We start from the raw sequence: 24,385 nt of genomic DNA on the forward strand, positions 1-24,385 counted from the left end.
TTCTTTCTTTTTTTGTTTATGTTTTTTGTTTGTTTGTTTTTGCCTTTATTGTTGTCTTATTCACTTGTTTGCTTTTTTATTCTTCTTTTTTGCACTTCTTGCATTATCTTCTTTGTTCGTCTTTTTACCTTCATTTTTTATTTTCATTTATTATTTTGTTTTTGTGTTTGTTTTTTGCTTAATTTTTGCCTGCATGTTGTCTAATGAACTTTTTTTTCTTTTTTTGTACTTTTTGACTTGTCTTGGTAGACTTGTTTTCTTATTGGTCATGTCTTCTTTCTTGTTTTTTGTTCTGTTTTGTTTGTTTTTACATCGTTTTTGTTGTCTTTAGAACTTTTTTATTTTTTTTCTCTTTTTACTTTTGTTTTATTTTTTTATTTTTTATTTTTGAGTTTTCTTATTTGTTGCCATGTGTACTCCTCTGTTGTTTTTTTATGTTATGTTTTTTTTGTTGTGTTTTCTTTTTTGTTGTCTTGTTTCCTTTGTGGTTTTCATGCTTTCTTTTTGTTTCTTTTTATTTCCATTTTTTGTTGTTTCCTTTTTTTTTTATTCTTTTCTCTATCAAGGTGTTTTTTTTCTTACTTATTTTCTTTTTTGTTGGTCCTCTTTGCACCTCAGGGCCACCGTACATGTTGCATTGAATCATGCAAACGAAGGAAAACATGTTGTGAAAAACCTTTTTTCTGTGTTTTTGTCAATTTCATTTCTGTTATTCTCAAACTGAGGAAGCAGAGAGTGAGAACTGGGCGTCATGTTTCTCATGTTGTGAGCCGTGCGTGAGAGAGAGTGTGTGTCTCTGTGGGGGGTTGAATAATCGTCCTTTTATTAGAGCTCTACATACGGCTCCTTTGTTTTCCTCTGGGAGTGATTTATACGTGTCCGCTGTGTCGCACGGTGAGGGCTAACCAGGCGTCAGGAGCCACTCCCTGCTGCTGTAAACGATCGCCATGGACACCGAAGTCTGCCAAAAAGTCTGCCGCCGCAGTCTGCTGGCTGCGCTGTTGACGGCCGTTTGACCTCTGACCTCCACAAGTGACTCTTGGAGTCTCCCAGTGGGCCCAGATTAATGCTGCTGTCACATCCAGGGCTCGTACCTCCTTAGTGTAAATGGTGGGTCTCTAAATCTGAGACCCCAGGTTGTTTTAGGGGTTTGGATCCCTCTGGGGCCAACATTAGTGCCACCAGAATCATTACAAACATTATTTCAGTCTGTGTGTGGAAGGAAAACTAAACAAACTGGATTGACGATTGACTTCTACTCATTGTTTTGAGTGAAATCGAGTAGACGTCTTTAGGGAGTAGATCGTAAAACAACGTCCGTCAGTTTTTATCTTTAAGTTCTGTGGGTCACGGGTCTGAAAATACCTTAAAAGTTCTTCTGAATATACATATATATTTTTTTTAAAAAAAAGGTGTTTTTTGTTGTTTATGGTCAATCTGTTGAAGTTTAACACTCAAACTTAATGTTTGCAAATATTGTTCGTCCTCTGAGACAGCGTTTCCAAAGTGCCTTAATATACACTTTTTTACAGTAGCAGGTTTTATCCATTATTGTAAAAATGTAAACAAAAAATAGGTTAAATTTTAATTTATTTGAAATCATTCTTTAATTTTTGTGCATTTCTGGTTTGGTCTATTAGTTTATTTTCAGATTATAGATTATGGCTTTTGATTTGATGACTGTTCACAGGACAAAGACTGAGAAGGATCTGTTTGAAGTGTTCTGCTGTGACACCCTTCGGACTAAAGATGTGGCTCTTAACAAAACGTATGTTTGTTTTGCGCCTTTACCCCACATATATTTGAGCCTTTAACTCGCGTTTTAGCCTTTAGCTCATGTGTTTTAGCCTTTAGCTCATATGTTTTAGCCTTTAGCTTATGTGTTTTAGCCTTTAGCTCATATGATTTAGCCTTTAGCTTGTGTTTTAGTCTTAAGCTCATGTGTTTTAGCCATAAGCTCATATGATTTAGCCTTTAGCTTGTGTTTTAGTCTTAAGCTCATGTGTTTTAGCCTTTAACTTGTGTTTAAGCCTTAAGCGCATGTGTTTTGGTTTCTAGTGCATGTGTTTCAGCCTTAAGGGCATGTGTTTAAGCATGAAGCTCATGTTTTAGCCTTCAACCCCTGTTTTAGCCTAAACTCATGTGTTTCAGCTTTTAGCGCATGTTTTTTAGCATTAACCTTTTTTTTTTAGCCTTTAGCTCATGTGTTTTAGCCTTCAGCTTATGTGTTTTAGCCTTTGGCTTGTGTTTTAGCCTTAAGCTTGTGTTTAAGTCTTTAGCTCATGTGTTTTAGTCTTTGGTTTGTGTTTAAGTCTGTAGCTTATGTGTTTTAGTCTTAAGCTCATGTGTTTTAGCCTTTAGCTCATATGATTTAGCCTTTAACTCGTGTTCTAGCCTTTAGCTTGTGTGTTTTAGCCTTTAGCTCATGTGTTTTAGCTTTTAACTTGTGTTTAAGCCTTAAGCGCATGTGTTTTGGTTTCTAGTGCATGTGTTTCAGCCTTAAGGGCATGTGTTTAAGCATGAAGCTTGTGTTTTAGCCTTAAAATCATGTGTTTTAGCCTTTAACTTGGGCTTTTGCCTTTAGCTCATGTGTTTTAGCCTTATGCCCATTTTTTTGCGTCTTAAGCACATGTTTTTCAGCCTTTAGCTCATGTTTTAGCCTTTACCTCATGTGTTTCAGCTTTTAGCGCATGTTTTTTAGCATTAACCTTTTTTTTTTAGCCTTTACCGCATGTGTTTGAGCATTGAGCTTTGTTTTAGCCTTTAGCTCATGTGTTTCAGCTTTTTAGCTCTTAACCTGTCTTTTAGCCTTTTGTGATGTTTTAGTTTTTAGCTTGTGTTTTATCCTTTAATTCGTGTTGTAGTCTTAACTCGTGTTCTAGCCTTTAGCTTGTGTGTTTTAGCCTTTAGCTCTTGTTAAAGCCTTTAACCCTTGTTTTAGCTTTAAGCTTGTGCTCTATCTCTCTCCTGTGTATCTTTCTTCTGCTCTTCTGTCCTTTTCCTGTCTGTCAGTTAGGCTCCAGTGTTCACCATCACTACAAAATTAATCACAGAAATCATTTTCAGGAGAGAAAAACATAGATCTCTCTTCTCTCTACTAAACTTCTTTCAGCTGGCTTGGTGTTGTTATAGAGACTTAGCATTAGGAAGCTAAGAAGTAGCATTTAGGAACCAAAGCATTTGAATAAAGAAATGAACGAGCACTTGCAGATTTTCATGTTGTTGTTTTTTTTAATTTAACAAAATTTGGGATCATTTTAACTTTGCTGGAGACCTTGGAAATGTTGGGCGAGATCAGAGATCAGACATTACTTGGCTCATGCCAGGAATCAGTTGCCAAATTGCTCTTAAATAAAATACAGTACATCCCTAAAACAAAGCATAAGCTGTAAAAAGTCAAATTAAACTGTCACTGTGTTGAAAAAGGCTCAACTGATCAAGATCAGAGCAGAGACGTGACCAGAATAACTGACTAAAAAAAGACATCAGCCATCTGCCTTTCTAGAAAATCATTAACAGCCCTCAACATAAACAAAGAGTGAAGAAAACGCTGTACAGAAACAAGGTTAGAGTGCTTCACAGAGACAAAGAGCACGTGTGATAAAGCAGAGCAGACAGCGAGCGGGGAACCTGAGCGCCTGCAGAGGAGGAGAACGACGTGAGGAGCTAACCTGAACGCTGAGCCCAGTGAAGTCTGGAGTGTGAGCGTGAATACTAAGATGTTGTGATTTCCTGCCGATGGTGGGAAGCTCAGTCATCAGGGAGGGATTACAACTTTAAATGCTCACTTCCTTTTGATGAAGTTGAAGATTTTCTGCATGCTAATTAAGGAAAGTTTCCTTGACCAAAATGTCAATAATTCCCCCAACTCTGCGGCAAACAGCTGAATGCTTTTTGGATCTTTTTCCCTCCGTTTCTCCCAGGAAAAAGTAAAGGAGTCATAATATCTAATTAGCCAACATTTGACCTGAAGATTTCTCCCTGGCGTGATAAGTTTCTCACCAAACACAAAAGTTACAGCAGCCCTTTCAGCCCTCAACAGTTGGTAGAGACGTTCTGAACCATATGTGGTTTTAGCTCTCCAAAAAGACCACTTTGTTTCCATGGTACCTGAAAAGATGGAAGTGTTAGTTTGTTGTTTCCCACTCAGCATCCACCAGGCGCCTCGTTTTTAACAGGAGCACTTAGCAGATGCCTGTGGGAAGCGCTGGTCATGGTTACGGCTGTTGCTAGGCCACGAGATGAAAAGTTGTCTGAACCTGAGGAAAAGCTGGTCGACGTACGAAGTGATTGATCTTTAAAGAGGGGGTCCTTCCAGTCCCCCGTGGTATATTTACATCATTTACAGCTAAAAAAATCCCTATTCTTCTTTCTCTGGTGTTTTATCAAACCTTTGTTTTAGCTTCAGTTTTAGCTTCTTCCCTTTGATTGGCCAGTTTTCTAGAGGCCTGCCAAGGGTGGGGCAGACCTTAGTGTTTAGTCACATTTCCACCAAGCGGCTCAGTTCGGTTAGTCTCGGTACAGCACGCATTTTGTGGCATTTTCTTTGACTAAAACCCAAATTACAGATTCGTATCGTCCAACTTTTTGGTACCCTTCTGTTGTGGTGCCAGCCAAACCAATCCGACTCCAGAAGGTGGAGCTAGAAACAATGCAGTCCGTTGATTGGTGGAAGGAATCGTCACTTCCTGTGTGACAGCTTGATTGCGCTTTGTAACAAAGAGCTACATGCCAATCACAAAGAAGACAAATTGCTGGAGGTCTCCCATCATTGCTCTTTGTTTACTGCGTCGCGTTTTTCTCCTATGCTGCTATTTGGCTAACATGCTGCCTACCAAGAAAAAATTAAGCTATCAACATAGTTTGCTAAAATTCTGGATAGACGTTTTGCATTGTAAACTGGAGTATGGATTACCTGTTCATAAAGTTAGCTTGAGTAAATGACACATTTTTGGTGCAGTCAACAAACGAAACTTGGATAAACTGTCGGTATAGTTAGCAAGAGTTATGGTCAACTGTTGACACAGTTACCTGGATTAAGTGGTAAACTATTGATAAAACTACTTTAGTAGTATCCCGGTTTTGGCTAAAACCAGGACAGATCCCCCAAATTACCGACCTGTACCGTCCCACTTTTTGGTACCCTTCTGTTGGGGTACCAGACTCAAAGATCTGATCCCAGAAGGTGGAACTAGAAACACTGCAGTCTGTGGATTGGTGGAGGGAATCGTTAATTCCTGTACAACAGCACTAATAAAGAACAACACATGACCCTGCTGTGTTAAAATCTCCAGTCGGCTTTTTGAAGAGAAGTTTCTCTTTGTTTGGAAACCGGCAGTGTCCCATTTTTTCTTCTTCGTTGGATTTATTAGTGGGGTACACTTTGCCGCCTTGCTATGGCGTCACACTTTTACATTGCTGATGTGGTTATCAGCATGAATCCTACCAAGAAGGGCATGGTTGGCTGTTGGCTGCTGTCGCTACCATCAGGCAAAAGGTTCACAGTGCCTAGATGCAAACTAAACAGATTTAAAGTCTTTTATACCTATGGCAATCAACCTAGTCAATGAGCTTGATTTATCAGCACTCTGTTTTTGCACAGATCAGCACTTTGCTGGTTCTTATCTATTTTTAATCTTCACTATTTTATTGAGTGTTCTTGCCTTGTTTTTGTCCTTTCTTACAGTCATGGCATTGTTGTTGTATGTGATTGCAGCAGGGGCAAAAGGCCCAAAACAAATTCCTCTCTGGGACAATAAAGGCAATCTTGAATCATGAATCTTGGAAACATAAATAGGATCAGGCTTTAGTGATCCAGTCCATACCAAACTGTACTGATCCGTACCGGACTGCTTGGTGGAAACAGGGCTTTTAAGGCCGCATCCCTCCAACTTGTGGTGACCTCATCATTTGAGCAATTCTCATGAAGGTCACACAAGTTTTTTGATCAGTTCACTGACAGATTCATGGATTTCTATAACATTTCGATATGTAGAGGTTAGAAAATCTGCTCACACTCAGTCTGAACATCTTTGAAATATCAGACAACTGTATACTTCCTCTTTAAGTAAACAAATGTGGAGCTGTTCTACTCTTTTGTTTTTGCTTTGTGTCTTTCTTCTTCTTCCCCCACCACCCCGGTCTTTGAGCCCCTGAACATGCTCAAAAACTCAACAAAATTGGCACACACCTCACAATTGGCAAAAATGTATTATATAACACCAAATGTAACCCCCAACATTCCATAATTTGTTCTCTAGCGCCACCGAGGCACACTAAATCAGCTCTAGTGGGCAGTAGGAATGTTGTAGAGAGATCCAACAAACATCAAAATGTTCGTCTCTTTGATACGTAAAAATCATACACTTACACCCCTGACCTATCTCAAACAGGAAGCTGGCAATTTGCCTTTCAAAATATTTTTGTATTCACATTTTTGCCTTTTCTACAAAAGTTACCTTCTTCAACACCATAAATGGTATCAGCTTGTAATTTGCTGAAAAGACAGAATGGACCCTGCTTTACAAAATTAGTGCGCTATTTTGTTGTTTCTCAACCCGTTTTCGAATGACGAGCCCTTAAAGCCAGCGAACCCCAACGAAGCCTTTTCAGCTCCCCCCTCATTAGAATGAATGGGAGAGGAGGAGCATGCTTCACACAACCAGACACACTGGAAAATTCAAGAGTATTCAAGTATTCTTTGAGCATAAATAAAGTAAACCTGAAGCGTCTCCTCCTGAACGAGGTCAAGTTTAAACTTTTAAGTTTATCCGAGTTTTCTGCTGTGAACGTTCAACGTCTGTGGTGATACTGTTGTGTTTTCTCCTTTGAAGAAGAAAATGGAAACACAACTTTATTCCTCATTATTTCCTCTGAAGTTAGAGACATCAAAGGCTGCAATTAGTTCGAGTACCTGGTTTTCCTTTTTATTTCCCAAACGCTGTCTCGTCTCTTGTTGTGTTTGGGGACCAGAGCCTCGCTTAGCGTCAAATTCAGTCAGGATTGTTTGTCATGGGAGATCTGTAATCGAAGCATCTAGGGTCAAAATGTGTGTGTGAGTGAGTGTGTGTGAGATCTTACTCCTGTTAACCCCCTGCTCTGTCCGACTCCATAGTTGTGATCTGTGTGTGTGTGTGTGGATGTGTGTTAATAGCGTGTGATCCTCCCTGTTTGTGTGATTAGTGGTGTGTAACACTGTGATCCTCCCCTGTGGTCACGCCACCAGCCTCTGACACACACTCTTACACACATACACTCACACATCGCTCACTCCTGACACACAGAGCTCTGTAATACTTCACAAACACTAAATGAAATGTTCCTCCTCCATCAGAAATCTGCGCCCCGCGTCGTCGTCCTTGTTACACTTTGTTCCGTTAATGTCTCGAGTGTTTAGCCTTCAGCCATAAAGCGCCGCCCGTCTCAATGAACGGCTAATCTCTGTTCACAAGACCCGTCACACTCCCCTTCGTATCAGCGAGGGAGGAACACAGAGCCGCAGTGCGCAGCCGGGCGCTAAATGACCCAGAAATCCCATCCATCTGGAGAAATGTCACAGCTCTCATCAAACAGCCACGGATGGGTTGGTGGGTTATTAAATACGGCCCCGCCATGTCTCAGTGTGTGTGTGTGTGTGTGTGTGTGTGTGTGTGTGGTGCAAACTAAATCAACTCATAAGCAGAGAGAAAGTGATGGAAATCCCCTTGCCCTGAGAAGAGGGTCCTTCATTCACCAGAAACATTAATAAGACATTTTTCAGGCGTGGATAAAAATAAAAGTCCCCAGAACCAATTTTCCTCTGATCAGCTTCTTATTTTAAGTCATGAGCTGTTAAAAGAACAGAGTGTTACCCACTAAAGTTGACAGCTTAAAGTTGCTGTCCTGCAGCAAATGAGGCTGATCAAGCCTTGAAAGTTGGTGTTACCGATTTCTCCAGGTGTCCCAACTGTCCTTACTTCCTTCAAACAATCTCGGTGTGTATAAAAGTGAAGCTGAACACTGCGTGAGACCAGACCCTCATGGTGAGCATTACTGAGCAGTGTTGTTCTGCAAAAAGTCGTGTAACGCTCTGAAAACGAGCAGGAAAAGATGATCCATTCAGAAAGAGAGACAGAGCATCAGGACGTTTCCAGAAAGAGGTTTTTCCTCCAGAGAAATGAAGTCAAAGAAGGTCAAAGTGAGCTCAGTGAGGAGATTTCCTTTGGCATCGAAAGACACTCACTCACTGGAGCTGGAGAGTCACAGTCTTGGTTTCAGTTACTGTAAAGAGAAGACTCTGAGCTGCAGCTTTGACAGGTCGGACTGCAGAAAGAAAGACATCCATCACTAAGACGGAGGCTGGACCATCAGACCCCACCGGTGGACAACTGAAGACAGGAAGATGGACGTCATCAGGAACTCTGTGGAGTAGGACGTGGAGTAGGCTAAGAAAAGGATGGTTCCTGTGGGGAAGGACATCAGGTGGAAACATGAAGCAGGAAGTGGGATGGTCTGGGTCTGTTTGGCTGGATCCAAGGTCTGGGACTTGTACAGAATGAGGGTCACCCTGAACCATAAATGGCTCCCATAGTACTCTGTAGCTACCACCATGCTGTACCCAGGATTTTGCAACCTTTGCTTTCATATGAGCCATTTAGCCGCAGCTCACCTGAATTAAAGTCATTCAGGAGCCACAGAATCTAATCTATCGTCACAATGAAGACAATAGTGTGTGTGAAATTCTATGCAAAGTTAAAATCTGGACAAAAACTACTTTAAAGATACTTTTTTAAATTTATAGAATAATACATGTGTTGTCTTCATTTTAAAAAAAAATTCAATTAGTTTGCAAAAATTTCTAAAAAAAAAAAAATACATTTCAAAAAAGTAGCAAGAGTGTGCAAAAATGTAAAAACATTTGCAAGAATAAAAAAAAATCAGAATTTCAAAAAATGCGCAAAAACTGCAAAAAGATTTTGAAAATTAAAAATCTGAGGTTTTTGAAACTTCTGAAAAGTGTCCAAAAATTTTGAACTTTGATTTTCAAAATTTCAAAAATTTGCAAAAATATCAAGTAAATTTTGCGGAAACTTTAAAAATTGGCAAAATTACATAACTTTAAAAATTTTGCAAAGAAATAAAAAAAGGATATTTCAAAAAATTTGCAAAAATGAAAAAAAATGAATTTTATTACATTTTCAAAAACTTCAATTATTCAAAATGTTATACATTCAAAAACTTGTAAAAAAATGAAATTCCGAAAATGTTGGAAAAAGACAGATTTTTAATTTTTTTTTTTTGTTTGTTTCAAAAATTTACTCACAATGAAAAATAAACAAATTTTTAAGATGTGGTGCATATGTAGTTTAACAAAATGTGAACACTTTTTTTTTTAGTGTCAGAATCTTTAATCATCAATACTCCCTATTAAAAAAAATACTAATAATAGTAAAATAAGTTTATTTTTGAAAAAAACTTTTTTCCAATAAAGAATTTTTAAAGCCTCAAGGAGCCACTTTAGTGGAGTCAGAGAGCTGTAGGTTGCAGACCCTTGGTCTAATTGGTCCGGGGTTCATCCTTCAGCAAGATACTGAGCCCAAACATCAGTCCAAGTTCTGCCAGAACCACTTCAAGAAGAAAGAAGACAAAAGTCAGCTTGAAAAATGAAGGGCACTGCCAGCACAGCCTCAGTCGGAAGACTTAGAAATTCATTTTTTCTCATATGTTCGACTATTTTAATTTTGATTACTTTCTTTTTATTTCCCAAGTCTCTAACTTAAGATGAACATAACATTAGAGCTCATTCGCCAGAGGACACTTCCTGTTCTTTGCACACTTAGCACCCTCACGCTAAGATTTGCTGTGTTTTCTCCAGCATTTAGAGTTTTTCTGGAATAAGTCCTCAGACGTGTATCAGCAGGGTGTGTTTGACTGCAAAGTGTCTGAGTCTGCATGTGTATTCTGTGTGTTTGTGCACACATGGACATCTTTATAATCCTGTCAACTGTGAATTGGCTGTACCAGGTACTCTGCGTGTCGCCGTGCATGCATGCGTGTGTGTGTGTGTGTGTGTGAGATGTGTGTGTGTGTGTGAATGGGGTCAGTGCTGGATGAACCGGCCAGAGAAGAAGAAAACACAATCATTCTTTTGGCTGAATCTGCGTCTCCTGCTGCCAAGCTGCACACCGGGCCACAATGAGCTGCAGCATGAATGGACACAACTCTGCACAAATGAGCCAGTGTGTGGAAGTCTCTATTGTGTGTATGTATACAGGGCTGTGTGTATTTTGTATGTGTGTGTGTGTGTGTGTGTGGTTAGTCTCTGGGAAAGTAAGAGTGGGCACCATGGCTGCGTGTGTGTGGGTTTTTGTGATTATGCCTGATTTAATTGTGCTGAGAAGCTAAAGGAGAGTGTGTGTTTCTGTGCGTGTGTGTTTTTGTTACTGTGTGTGTGTGTGCATCTCAGAGGGCTCAGTCCCCAGCTGGAGAATTGAGCTTGAAGCTTAGATTATTATCATCATTTATTTATATGCAAGCTCCACTCAGAACTTCCTCCTCCTCCTCTTCCTCGGTCATTGATTGGATTATTAATTCCTGAATAATGAAGTCGGTCTCTCAGATTACTTTGTCTGAGTTTACTCATGCAAAGATGAAACACGGAAGCAGTGATTAAAGACAGAAGACGATTAAAGACGAAAAACAAACAGATGCTGTCACAGTGAGCGGGACGTATGTTTGCAGAAAAGTCACCTCCACGCTAACAAGCAAAACAACGCCGCAGAAAATTTGAATAAGGATCGACGAAACCATCTGCATGATCACGAGATCCAGAGGTTTATAAGCAGGTTTTATTAAAATGAAAACGGATCTAATGCAGGAAATGAAAGCATGTGAAGAGTGAGACAGAGAGGATTTGTTTGTGCGCCTGTGAGAAAGCGTGGAGGAGAGACCGTGTGTGTTTTTGACTTGATTCACAGCAGCAGAAACTCTTTCATTACAGAATCTCTCAGTGAGGACTCCAGAGACGCTTCGCGAGAAGGAGAATTGAAAATATTTGTAATACAGCATGAAACGGAGATCAGTTTTTGCTGAGGGTTACAGTTACAGTTCAGAAGTTTGTGTGATGGTTATTCTTAAAATCTGAAGCTCCCTCAGAGTTTTCAGTTTACTTCACTGAAACTGAAAAATAAGATGCTAGAATGTAGTGACGTTTGGCTCTGACTTTTGCTTCAGCTGACAAAAAAATACAATAAACTATCGACATAGTTTGCTAAAATTCTGGATGAAGTAGAGTATTGATTACCTGTTCGCAAAGGTAGCTTGAGTTATTGACTGATTTTTGGCAGATCAACAAATGAAAATTGGATAAAATGTCAGTGTATTAAGCGAGAGCTTTGGTCAAACTGTTGGAACAGTTACTTGGATTAAGTGGTAAACTACTGACTAAACTACAGCAGAAGTGTCCCAGTTTTGACTAAAACCGAAACAGGTCCCCAAATTGCCGACCCGTACCGTCCCACTTTCTGTTACCCTTTGTTATGAGTGCCTCGATAGCAGACTTACATGATTCACAGGTGTAAAAATTCCTGTTTCTCCCTCTCTGGTGTTTTATCAAACCTTTGTTTCAGCTTCTGTCTCCGTAAGGCTCCCTGCTCCACGAACCACCTTCCTTCTGATTGGCCAGGCCTGCCGAGGGCGGGGCTACAGGCAGACTTTAGTGTTTAGTGCTAAAATCTGCTGTTTCTTGAGTGTCCACTTGAGGCTGGCTCTGGAAGTACAGGAAGTCACATACACACCAAGCCAAAAAAAAGACGTTTTCAAAGCAGAAATTAACCTATTTACAGCCTGGTTTGAAAACGTCTCCTGTCCAAATCGCTAATTTCACTATCAGCACCCACTGTATGGGGGATGAATTTTTTCTAACTCGGCAGTTCAGAGGATATTAAGATCCCGAGCTCACCCAATCAGAGGCACAGCTCAGGTCACGTGTCTAACGAGCTCCTTATAGTTGAACTCAAAGCCCTTGCTACTTCCTATATGGCCGTGATAGCCGATATGCTTCAAAAATCTGTTTCAGAAACAGACAGGTGACACTGGGTAGACTATGTCCATTAATTAGACAGTCTATGGTTTAGTCCCTTTTCCACCAAGCAGTTCAATTCAGTTCGTCTTTATAGGGTACGTATTTTGTGGCATTTCCTTTGACTAAACCAGGATATGTCCCCAACTTAAGCACCTTTTCCACCAAGCAGTCCGGTTAAGATCAGTATGGTTTGGAGCGGCTTTTCTCAGTTAAGCTTAGGGCTGAACGATTTTGGAAAATAATCTAATTGTGATTTTTTTTTTTACCAATATTGTGATTGCGATTTAGCATGCGACTTTTGGGGAGACATTTATCTTCAGCATTATTCACTAAACACAAGCAATAAATCACTCTATAGTACAACCAGTATGACAAAGGATACTGTCAACATATAAACAGTTCTTTAACTTTTAACTTCAAACTTTGTAATAATGTAAAATAATTATCATCAAAAACCTCAAATAAAATCAGGGAAAGGAAGAAAAGCACTGCAGAAAAAAAGGCATTGTACGAACAATAATTTTAAAAACAACCATGAATACACTCCTCTATGAATCCCACACTACATGAAGTAAAGAAATATAAATAAGACCTAATCTCTGGCTCAACCAGTAAAATGTGTCAACATGTGGAATACACTTTTTAAATGCACTTTTAAACGTTTTATTTTTCGTAATTGCAGTCTTTGCGATTTGAAAATTGCGTTCTATGACATTTCGATGTTGGTTAAAATTCGATTAATTGTTCAGTCTTAGTTAAGCCTGGTCTTGTTTGCGTTTCCACAGCAAGCCATGCCCCCTAGTGGTAGGTGGTGGATAAGCAGATGCCAATAACTGCATGTAGTATAACGCCATAGCAGTGCGACACAGTTTACCCCGCTAATAAATCCAGGGAAGAAGAAAAAAGCGACACAGTAAACAAATAGCATAGATGGAAGACATCCAGCATTTCGTCCTCTCTGTGATTAGCATGTAGCTCTTTGATACAAAGTGCAAGTTCAAGTCTGTGTGCCGCCAGGAGAAATACAGCAACCGTCATGAGGTAAGTGACAATTTATTCGACCATTTAACGGTCTGCAGTGTTGTTGCTCCACCTTCCAAGAGCAGATCGGTTCAGTCTTGCACCCATATGAAAGGGTCCCAAAAAGTGGGACGGCTCATGTTGGTTATTTGGGGATCTGTCTTGATCTCAAACTACGCCCCCTCTGGGACATAGCCTGAAATTGAGCTTTTTTTCCCTCTCCTCTCCCAATGTCGTCATTTCTTATCTAGTGCAAAGGGGCGCTGGGCAGCTGGCAAGATCCTGGGTTTCACCTCATTTCTGTTTTTCCCCACATTTGTTTTCTTATATGTCTTGGAAGGGATGTAACTGAAATGGAATTTCCCCCTCGGGGATCAATAAAGTTTTTCTGATTCGAAGTCAGTAGAAACGCCTCAAAATGCACGCCGTACTGAGACGAACTGAACTGGTCTGCTTGGTGGAAATGCGGCTTTACTGACCCATACCGTCCCACTTTTTGGTACCAATCCAACCCCAGAAGGTGGCGCTAGAAATACTACAGTCTGTTGATTGTTGCAAAGAGTCGTCACTTCCCCTGTAACAGCAGTAATGAAGAACAACACACAACCCTGCCATGTTGATATCTACAGTCGACTTCCTGAAGAGAACTTTCTTTTGGTTTGGAAAAAGCCAATATCGTGTTTTTCTTCTTCATTAGGTTTATTAGTGAGGTACACTGTGTTGTGCTGCTATGACATCACATCTATTACATAGCTGATGTTGCTATCAGCATCCATCTTACACGCCACCTACCAAGAAGGGCTGGCTGTGGAAACACAAACAGGATCAGGCTTTTTTGATCCAACCTGTACCAACCTGTACTGATCTGTACCAGACCACTTGGTGGAAACGAGGCTTCATTTTGCTTGAGTAGGGAAATGAGGATTTTTTCAGCCACCCTGTTATGAACAGTGTTGAAAAGATCATGAAATCATTGATATGAGAATAACCAGTTGGTCCTTTGGGGACTATGATCTCTTGAGCCGTTGAAGCTAATGTCCCTTTTTTTTAATTCTCACATTCATCACTGGATGTGCCCTGACCTCTGACCCCTCTCATCATCGATCCCTGGACCATAATTGGATTCTGGAGATGTTAATGAAGTAGCTGCATCTAAGGCTGAACCTCCATCAAATTACGATTCATCCCAAATCTTTGCAGATTTGTCCTGGTTACTGTGGTTCCAGCATGAGGGCTGGTGTTTCCATTCATGGCTCCTGGAGTCTGCACGTCAGAGAGACCTCAGGCTCTGGAAAAACCTGGTTACTGATGCTGGTTTGATGAGACCCAACCAGGACGCTCTGAATTGGATTAAAATCAGGGTGTTAGATCTTAGATAGCATACAGGATCACTGAAGCGCTTCAAGACGGATCAGTCTCCAGTTTTTGCTCATTGATAAATCAATAAATTGACGTCCATTCTTTTTTAAATGCTAAATGTTGTCCTGGGGTCTTCACCTGGCGAGTGAATCTGATTGGTTATTGATCCCATAAAGGGTTGATGATTGTTTGATGAGGTTTCAGATATCCTTGTCCCCTTCTCCTCCTTCCTTCCTTCCTTCCTTCCTCTGTGCCCTCACTTCATGCCATTATTTAATAACCTGCTCCTTTGTACCCTCCCTGTGCGCTCCTCTTTTCTTCACCCTGCCTCCCCCTCCTCGAAGTCCAGGTCAAGGCTCAGAGGAGCAGGTCTGGTCTAGCACATGTACGGGGGGCCCTGAATCGTCCCCTCAGCAGGGATCCATTTGCCAGCCTGGCTGTGATTTTCTAATGAGCTCTGAAAAACGAACAGGGGTGTGATGGAGGGTGAGGATGCCACATTTGGTGTTACCCATCCTCCCCCCCGTTTCCCCGTGGTTAAAGCAGATTAATTAAAAGCTCACTCAGGCGCTGGCTCTTATCAGCCCGAGTCGAGCACTTACTGTAAGCCTCCAGGGAGGGTTCAGCGCCGAGCCGGCAGGGTGGGCAGGGAAAAGGGGCGGGGAGCCTCCGGGAACGATGCTAATTCCAGCCAGTGGGATGTTGGGAAGGCTGCTTAGGAATTACAGGCGGCGGGACGTGCATCGCTGATTATCTCTGTCGAGGAAGAGATTGTGCTCAGAGACAGACAGTCTGCTGCTGTCACTCACAGTTTGGGCTCATTTCACATTCAGGGTTTTTTTTTTTTTTCCTCCACTTCTCGTCTGTTCGCCGTCGCCTGGAGCCAAAGTACACCCAAAGACCAGCTGAAATGAAATCCTCAAACGCTATTGTGTCAGCAGTAAATCCTGGGATAAAGAGGGTAATGAATAACTATAAATATTATAACACAGGTTAGAGGAAGCCATTATATGTTAATGACATCCTACTGTTCCCCTCTCGCCATAACCAGGCAGTAGCTGTTGTAGGCAGCGTTACATTTATTCTTTATGATTACTGTTTTACATTTCATCCCTTAAATAAAAACTGGGCCACTTTATGCAAAATAGTGTAAAAACAATAAATATGACTTGATTTATTATTTATCCTGGATTACAGGGAGGGAGCCCAGGAGGAAAATTAGGTCTTTTGATCCAAATGGAAATACAGTGGGGAAAATAAGGATTGTCAACTTCTTTCTCATCACATTTATTTCCAAAGATTTAATTAAAACAAAATTTCTCCCAGACATTGGTATTAACTCATATAATCCACACATGAAAAGAAATCACAACGTTCAGGTCCATAAATAATGATTATGGTGAATTAAGTACGATAACACGGATAAAAAGTATTGAACACGCTAACTGAGACCTCAGCCACGTCTCATCTTCATCATCCTGGTGGATGGCAGCAGATTCAGATCAAGAATTTCCCCATACATGGCTCCATTCATTGCTCCGTCAGTTATATGAAGTTTGCCAACACCATGAGATGAGAAACAACCCCATGCCATGATGCTTCCACCTCCAAACTTCACTGTTGGTGTAGTGTTTTTTGGCTGATGTGCAGAGCCATTTCTCCTCCAAACATGGTCTGTAGTATGACAGCCCAAAAGTTCAGTTTTGGTCTCATCTGACCAGACAACAATCTCCCAGTATTCTACAGGCTTGTCAAGATGCTGTTTAGCAAACTTTAAACCAGCTTCAACATGCCTTTTCTTGAGGAATGGAGTCTTGCGGGCTGAGCGTCCATAGAGGCCATGGCGGTGTAGTGCATTGCCTATTGTTTTCTCTGTAACAATTGTACCTGCTGCCTCCAAGTCTTTCTGGAGCACTTTCAGGGTGGTCCTTGGCTGGTTGAGTTCTCTTCTGACTATCTTTCTGACTCCCTGGTCAGAAATCTTCAAGGAGCTCCTGTGCGTGGCCTGTTGATGGTAAGGTGGTGCTTCTTCCACTTGTGAATAACGGCCCCAACGGTGCTGACTGGAATATTCAGGTGCTTTGATATAAGTCTGTAACCAGTTCCATTCTGATGCTGAGCAACAATCAGGTTGTGAATGTCTTCAGAGAGCTCTTTGCCTTTACCCATCATGAGGTGTGTGGTATTTAACTGCTTGGTGAAAAAAACACCTTTTTTATAGGACCATCAATTTGCTCTAGCCCAGCTGATGTTGGTTTGCACTAATTGGAAGTTCAAGTAATAATTACTGACAGATTTCAGGTGGTATGGGGCATTTCCTTGCCAAAGTATTCAGCCTTTCCATGGTGTGTTCAATACTTTTTTCCTGTGCTATCGTACTTAATTCACCATAATCATTATTTATGGACCTGGACGTTGTGATTTCTTTTCATGTGTGGAGTATTTGAGTTTATACCAATGTCTGGGAGAAATTTGTTTGAATTGCAGCTTTGGAAATAAATGTGATGAGAAAAAAGTTGACGCTTTCAATACTTATTTTCCCCACTTTATGTAGTCTTTAGTTGAGTGTGCACAGGGGTCACTTACATTTAAAAAGGTTGTAAATCTAGTTAAGTAAACTTTAGCATGTCATCATCAGCTTTAATCACATTAAGGCATAATTATCCAACAACAAAATTGTGGCTTGTGGAAATGTTAAGTGGCTAGTAACTCTGGGAAACCTGTAGCCACAGTGGCTGGTGGCTTTCGTAGCAAATAACACCAGCATCAGATTCAAGTTTCAGGCTTTGAAACCAAAACAAAGTGAGTTTGAAGACTTGTGTGATTTGTGCAGCGTGAAATGTTGTGTTTCAGACCGTGCTGACGTTGCGTTGTGGTGTGCGTTGCAGGTTGCAGCCGTTCGTCAGCGGACAGCCCAGCAAGAAGCTGGCGTTGGAGGAGCAGGTGAGCCACCGTTCATCCTCACTGCGTCTGCTCTTCATCTCTGTCACTCACCTGCTCGCACTCTGCTTCGTCTGCCTGCTCACTCACTTAGACTCCACTTCACCCCCATGAACACACACACACACACACACACACACACACACACACACACACACACACACACACACACTCAGTCAATCACTCAGACTGATAAGTTCCCCCTTCACTCCTCCTTTCTGAGACACTCACTCACGTAATCACTCACTGTTACCGAGTCGTATCTGCTTCACGGTCCCACACACTGAAACACACACTACGGGAGCCCAGCTGGACAAACTTCTCCATTTTCTGCTTATTTGACCAAAAACATTCCCTTAGATTGACTTTTCAAACTAAAGGTGCTGTAATCTGTGTGTGTAATCCAGATGAAACAAGGAGATTGTCTGAAAAACATCCCAGAGTCAGCCTGAAGAATACATGTTATAATCTCAATTTACAATCCCAACAATTCAAACTAAAGATGTGCTGTAATCCTTAAAGTCTGAAAGAGCAAGTCTGGGATTATTCCAGATTTTAATCAACATCAAAACACCAAGTTTTCATTCACACTGAAGCTCTCAGTGATGAGCTTACTTTGAAACCAGGTCACTTTTAGTGTCATGATAACAAAAGGCTTCATAATCCTCCACGGAGCGGTCACCAGAGTTTTGATCATGTGCGACTCAAACTGTGTGTTTGTCGGGGATTATTTTCAGCTGTGGGTTAATCCACACTTGGAGCTTGGTCGCTGAAGTGATCAAGTTGAAATAAACATCAGTAAGTAATCTTTTTAAGGTATCAAACTTTAAAGAGGGGGTATTCTGCTGTCCCCAGATTTTAAACTGGATGTTCAGACTGAGTATGTGCAGATTTCCAACTTTTAACTGATCAAAACAGTTGAAGGAGTGGACCTCAAACACCAAGGTCTGCAGATGACTCCGCCCCCGACAGGCCTCCAGAGGGCTGGCCAATCAGAGGGAAAGGGGTTTGTGTAGCAAGGAACCTTAAAGAGATAGCAACTAAAAGAAAGCAGCTGTAAAAGATAATATTTTTTTAGTTGTAAATATGGTAAAGCTACTATGGGAACAACAAAGAAACAGAATAAAGAGTAAAAAAGCACAACACCCCCTCTTTAAGCATCATTTCCTGACTGGAATTGGGTTTTAGTCTCACTTTATTCAAACTGTGATGGTGTCAGGGACTTTATCTCAAGAAGTTAGACACCTTAAAACTCAAACACAAAAGCCTGTTTCTGTTCAGTTCATCTCGTTACAGTATAGACTGTTACAGCGCCAACTACAGGCCTGACATGCTTACTACAGTGTTTTCAGTCCCCCAGCGTTCCATGTAAAAACAGATATTTTTCACTGTGTTTTTGTTGCGTTTCAGCGTTTTCAGATGAAGGGTTGTCATGCAAACGGGTCTTACAGAGACAGAAGCTAAAACAGAAGCTGAAACAAATGTTTGATAAAACACCAGGAAGAAAAAAACGGATTATTTTAGCTGTAAATCATATAAATATACCACCAGGGCACCCATAGTAAAGGGTATCAAAAGTGGGCCGACACGGGTCGGCAATTTAGGGACCTGTCCCAGATTTAATCAAAGGAAATGCACAAAATATGTGCCATATCGAGACAAACCAAACTGAACCCCCTGGTGGAAATGGGACTAAAAACCAAGGTCTACCCGTGGCCCTCTCCTAGCAGGCCTCTGGAGGACTAGAGGTTTTTAGAGCTGTAAATCATGTAACTTTACTATACCATGGCCCCCCACACAGTATTTCCTTCTGGCTGGTGACCTCCTTTGGAAACCAACAGTCAAATGCTTCATGATTTTTGCTTATGCTTTAAGAATGAATTTTCAACTTTTATTCACTTTTCAATAGTTGTTACATTTGCTTAGAACAGGAAATTCTTAACAAACAAAATCCAGATTCACATAAGTGGGTTGTTGCAAAAGAGAGAAGGCTCTGTATACCAAGGTGAGGTACACCTTTCTTACATGTAGCCAGTAGTAGGGATGGGTACTGAATAAGGTACTTTATCTGTACCGACTGAATTCTGTCAAAAGTAGCGGGTACCGATTCACATAAAATCAAAACTTACAGTGTTTAGGTACCTAAATGCATCCTTGTGACAGTGAGAGAGTAGAAGAGTAGCTGATTTTCCATGCTGAACATGAACACAGCATTAAAAGGTTTTATATTTTTTTATTAAACAAATTGATGTTTTTTTAGCACATGAACACACAAAAGTACAGAAAATTTGTACCGTTGAGTACTGGTACCGATTGCCAAGTACCAGGCATCGGTACTGTATCGTTTCAAATGTGAGAGGTACCCATCCCAAGCCAGTAGTTAGATAGGAGAAGAGCCTCAAAGTCCAGTTCAGTTTTATACAAAGCTCAAAAACAGGCGCAGACTGCCAGGTCGACACAGATCACAACGTGGTCATGGCGAAACTGCCGCTGTCACACAAGGTGTTGTTTGATACAATCGGAAACATGTGAACCAGACAACTATGGCACTTTATGTGATGTGTGTTCAGGATGAATTGTTATAAAAAACAACAAAAACTATGTTTAAATATAAATGAAAAAAAAATGGATTCCATTTTTCACTACCTTCCAATTTTCTGAGGCCCCCACTTTAAAAACCACTGCGCCACAGCACACACTTTGTGGGGTTTCCACTGACTAATCCTGGGACTGTTCCCCAAATAACCGAGACGAGCCGTCCCACTTTTTGGGACTCTTTCATAAGGGTGCCAGATCATAAACTGTAAAAAAAATGGACGTCACCACAAAAACTGCTCCCCCTGGTGGTTGGCTGCAGTATAGGTAAAAAAAAAAAAAAATCCATCTCCCCAGTCATCCCAGATGGGCTGTGGTCAAACTTTAAAAAATTAATACACCTCATAGAAATCCTGGAAGGTGGAGCTAGAAACACTGCAGACTGTTGATTGGTTGAAAGAGCCACATGGAAATCACAAAGATGAATTACTAGATGTCTTCCATCGTTGCTCCTTGTTTACTGTGTGCCGTTTTTCTTCTTCGTTAGATTTATTAGCGCGGTACACTGTGTTGAACTACATTGGCGTCACACTATTATGTAACTGATGCAGCTATTAGCATCCAGTTTACACGCCGCCTACCAAGAAGGGCACGGTTAACCATAGAAACACAAACAGGATCAGGCTTTACTGATCCGTCCCGTACCAAACCGTACCGATCCTGAACGGACGGCTTGGTAGAAACGAGGCTAAAGTAAGTCTTGTGTTTACTGCTGGAAAAAAAAGAAGCTGTTGTTTAATACCCTTCAGATTGACTCATCACATTATGTTTAGTGTGTAATCAGCTGAGGTAGCGCCCTGGACACAGGCCGTAACTCCCCGTCAGTCTCCTCTCAGCGGTCGTTAAACAGTGGTTGCAGATTGCTGAGTTTCTCCTGCAGAGTTACAGGGATGAATAAATCTGCTCCCGGGCCGTGTGAGAGGTGAGCCTCACTTTGTCTTTTGTTTGCCCTTCCTTTATTACTCCGTCTCCGCTCCCCTTCCTCCTCCAGGGCGTTCGTGCTCCTAAAAAACCCTCTGACAGCCTCTTAAAGTAAATACGGCCTTAAACTTGGACATAAAAATGTCTTGAACAGCACTTCTGGAAGCGCTTTCTGAGCTCCCTGCAGTGACGGCTTTCTGTTGGCTGCTCCCCGGCTTCCAGATGAATCCACAGAGACAAGGTTAGTGGTACATTATGCGTCCTATCTGCTTTACTAAACCCAGTTAGACTCTGAGTCTTTGAACAGTTAATTTACAGACATCAGACATCGTCAAGGAGAAATGTGCCAACTTTCTCCTTAACTTGATGTTAAATTGGACCCAAAATCAAGCTCAGGTAGCTTTACATCACCTTCAAAGTCTTATATTTAGTTTTCAGGACTTCTTACGCCGCTCTTTCCCTCCATCATATCTTAATTTACACATTTCTAACTCCCCGTCCTGCTTCACTCCGCGGCTGCTGATCTGTCTCATTTGTCAGAAAGTTCCTTTTCACCGCTCCTGTCTTCATCTCTCTCCACAAAGAAGCAGCGTTGATGAAGTTATTTCCTGGCTCCAGTGAGGGAGAAGTTAAAAGTCCGGCTTTCAGTGACTGACAGGTTTGCACTTGCAGCTTTGAAAGGACTTGGAGCGGAGCATGAGTGCAAAACAGACAAATTGTGCTGGGGAATGTTTGGTGCTCAAAGGAGAAAATCAAAAAGTTACATCTAAAAGGAAGAAATCAACTTTTTTTAAGGAGTATTTCAAGAGGAAAGTCCAGTGACAGGAGTTTAAAGCTGTTCTCTAATGGCTGAAGCCAGAAGCCAAGAGAAACACGGGTTAGTTCTGAAACATGGGGAAACGCTCATAACGCAACGAAAACATACACATAACCCAGCTTAACATGGAAACACAGGGTCTGCAGGTAAAAAGTGTCAAGTTAGTTTTTGCCTACATAGATTCTCTGTTTTCTAACACTGACCAACTGCACCACGATGTCCAGGAGATGGCATCTGTCATCTGTGTCTGCTTACATCCGGGTAGTACAGCTTTAAAGCACTTCATTAGCTCAGACACAAAATGTGACTAACATTTCAGGCCTAGATTAAGCAAAAAAAAAAAAAAAAACTTAACAAAAGAGTTAAACTACCTGGAAAAATGTGTTAGAGTGACTTTTCCAGGTTAAAGCTGAGATAACCCTTTATTCATCTCACAACAGGGAAATTTACTGAATTACAGCAAAAAATGGGACATTTTCAAGAAGAATATGTAGCAAAGAATGATAGAATAAGTTTCGCCTAGAAAAAATCTGCAAAAGGTTATTTAACCACAACCCGCACCCGCAGTGAAGTCCGTCTGCTGCAAACCCCTGGTCACCCTGGTCTGACATCACTGCAACTATCATTAGCGGTAACTGTCGCAGCATTAGCTAGGTCGTCATAAAAAGCGATTTCAAAATAAAACCAACAATTCAAAACATGACTAGTATTAACATGAAGTAGGAAAGGATGAGTTATTTGACAAAAAAAAATATGGATATCATGGGAAATTCGTCAAACACCTTAATTTCAGGTCAGGTTTTGGTTTGCGTTTTAAGGGCTGTGTAGCCCTTTCCCCTTGATCTTTTGAAGAATTGGGACACTGCTTCACTACACGTGCACGTACAAAACCAAGGCCTAAGGGGTAGAGTTGGGATTGGGATTGGCCCCTAAGCCTGGTTTATGCTCAACACATCCACAAGGTCCGTATGGCTTTGGTATACAAATGTCACCTCATCAGCCACGCCCCATTGTGCAGTCTTTTTTGTTTGGAAAACTTCTGCTTCATCCATGTGGTCTTGTTTGTCACAACTGAAGCAACATGAATCAAATGTTGCCTCAGATCAGGAACCTTCTGTGTACAGGTTGTGTGCTTTTACAGCTGAGCCGGACTGAAAACTACAGGAACTTCCTGTTGTAGACTCTTATTTTCTTCTGTAAGGGGGAAGTGTTGATGGGTAAAATGAGGCACAGGAGTCATGTGACTGATCAGCTGTTCCCGGTGTTTTGTTTCCCACCTGACGTAAAAAGAACAAAACTTTTCTTGAACAGAACAAACTGGTTTAGATGACGAGGGTCTCTTGATGTGTTTAGCTCATTCTTCATGGAGCCGACACTTTGGGCTTCAGCCAAGTTGATTTCAAACCTGTTGTTTGGAAAACGTCATAAACACATTTGAAAAGTGCTCGGCTGAAACAATCAGTGACTCATCTCTGGCTTTTCGGTCTCTCCCACACACCTCCTCCATCCAGCTTCCTGCTGCGTCTCCTCTTTGAATCCTTCTTTCCTTCATCTCTGAATTCATGATTATTCCCTTTGAATTCTCTAAATCTCTTCCTGCCTTTTCTCTCCTCCTCTGTTCCCGTTAATGCCTTTCTCTCTCTTTCCCATCATCCTCCTCCTTTTATATTTCCACTCCTCCTCCACATTCCTTCCCATCCCTCCTTCTCCTCCTCCTCCTCCTCCCCTCGGTTTTTGTCTCCCTCTTCATCATGTGCTGTTGGCAGCTCTGCATGGAGACGCCTGGGAGCTCGGGCTCTGTCAACCAGGAAGAAAACACTGCCACGAGGGGCCGGGTCAACAAGGCTTGTTACTTAGCAACCCCTTCACCTTTCCCCTGGGAACTGGGATCAAGCGGCCGTCACTGTTGGCCCAGGCAGCTCCTCGCTCATTCGTCGTTATGTAACGCTGCCGTTTCATTGCAGCAGCAGGAGCAGATTGAAAAGAGATATTTGGGCTGTGGGCGTTTACTGCCAAGCTCACTCTCATTCTCCTTAGTAACCCAGCAATTAGTCTGAGCCCTCTGCAAACAAACCCAGGGAGATGATCTCTTTACAAGACGCAAAACAGGAATCCAGTTGATCTCCGTCGATTGAAACCAAAATCCAGTGGCCCTCATTTATCAAACGTACGACCAAAAAATGGGTGAACGTGGGCGTCAGGTTCGTTCAAATCCCACGCCAGGTCTGAGTCGCAAGGAAAATCCGTCTGTGGAGGAGAATTATCAGATCATATGAGCACAAGACATTTTCAGAAATAAAAACTGATGTTCTTTGATTAATATTTTGATCGTTGAATCAAATATGACACCAAAAAAGTTTCTAATATTCTACTATTCTTCTGCCAATCTATAAAATACATCACTAAATAGAACAGCATGTGCTATCAGCTGATGTTTCCATATGACGAACATGTTTTGATTATTGTTATTAGTATGATTTACTTAAAGAAAATAAATACAGAAAGGTCGTTATCAGTAATTAATACACTCCCATATCCATAATAAAGTCTTTGCAGAAAACATTCAGTCGACACTAAATCAAGCCACAGCAAAAAAAAAAAAAAAAAAATGTGATTATAAAAACATCAATAACATGATGTCTTAATTTTTATTATTTTTGATAAATTTTTTA

The 24,385-nt window shown here is 41.2% G+C and overlaps 1 protein-coding gene across 1 annotated transcript in view; it reads left to right on the plus strand.

The window, feature by feature from the left end:
* brf1a (BRF1 general transcription factor IIIB subunit a) overlaps positions 1-24,385 on the plus strand; it is a 145,457-nt gene that overhangs the window by 109,653 nt on the left and 11,419 nt on the right. Inside the window, exon 17 of the mRNA XM_074691445.1 lies at positions 17,329-17,383. Within this exon, the coding sequence (XP_074547546.1) occupies positions 17,329-17,383 (55 nt within the window). The remainder of the gene's footprint in view (positions 1-17,328; positions 17,384-24,385) is intronic.

Source organism: Halichoeres trimaculatus, unplaced genomic scaffold, assembly GCF_033239565.1.
Source record: "Halichoeres trimaculatus isolate MK-OKI-2021-1 unplaced genomic scaffold, fHalTri1.1 fHalTri1_scaffold_17, whole genome shotgun sequence".
In the NCBI taxonomy this organism is placed as follows: domain Eukaryota; kingdom Metazoa; phylum Chordata; class Actinopteri; order Labriformes; family Labridae; genus Halichoeres; species Halichoeres trimaculatus.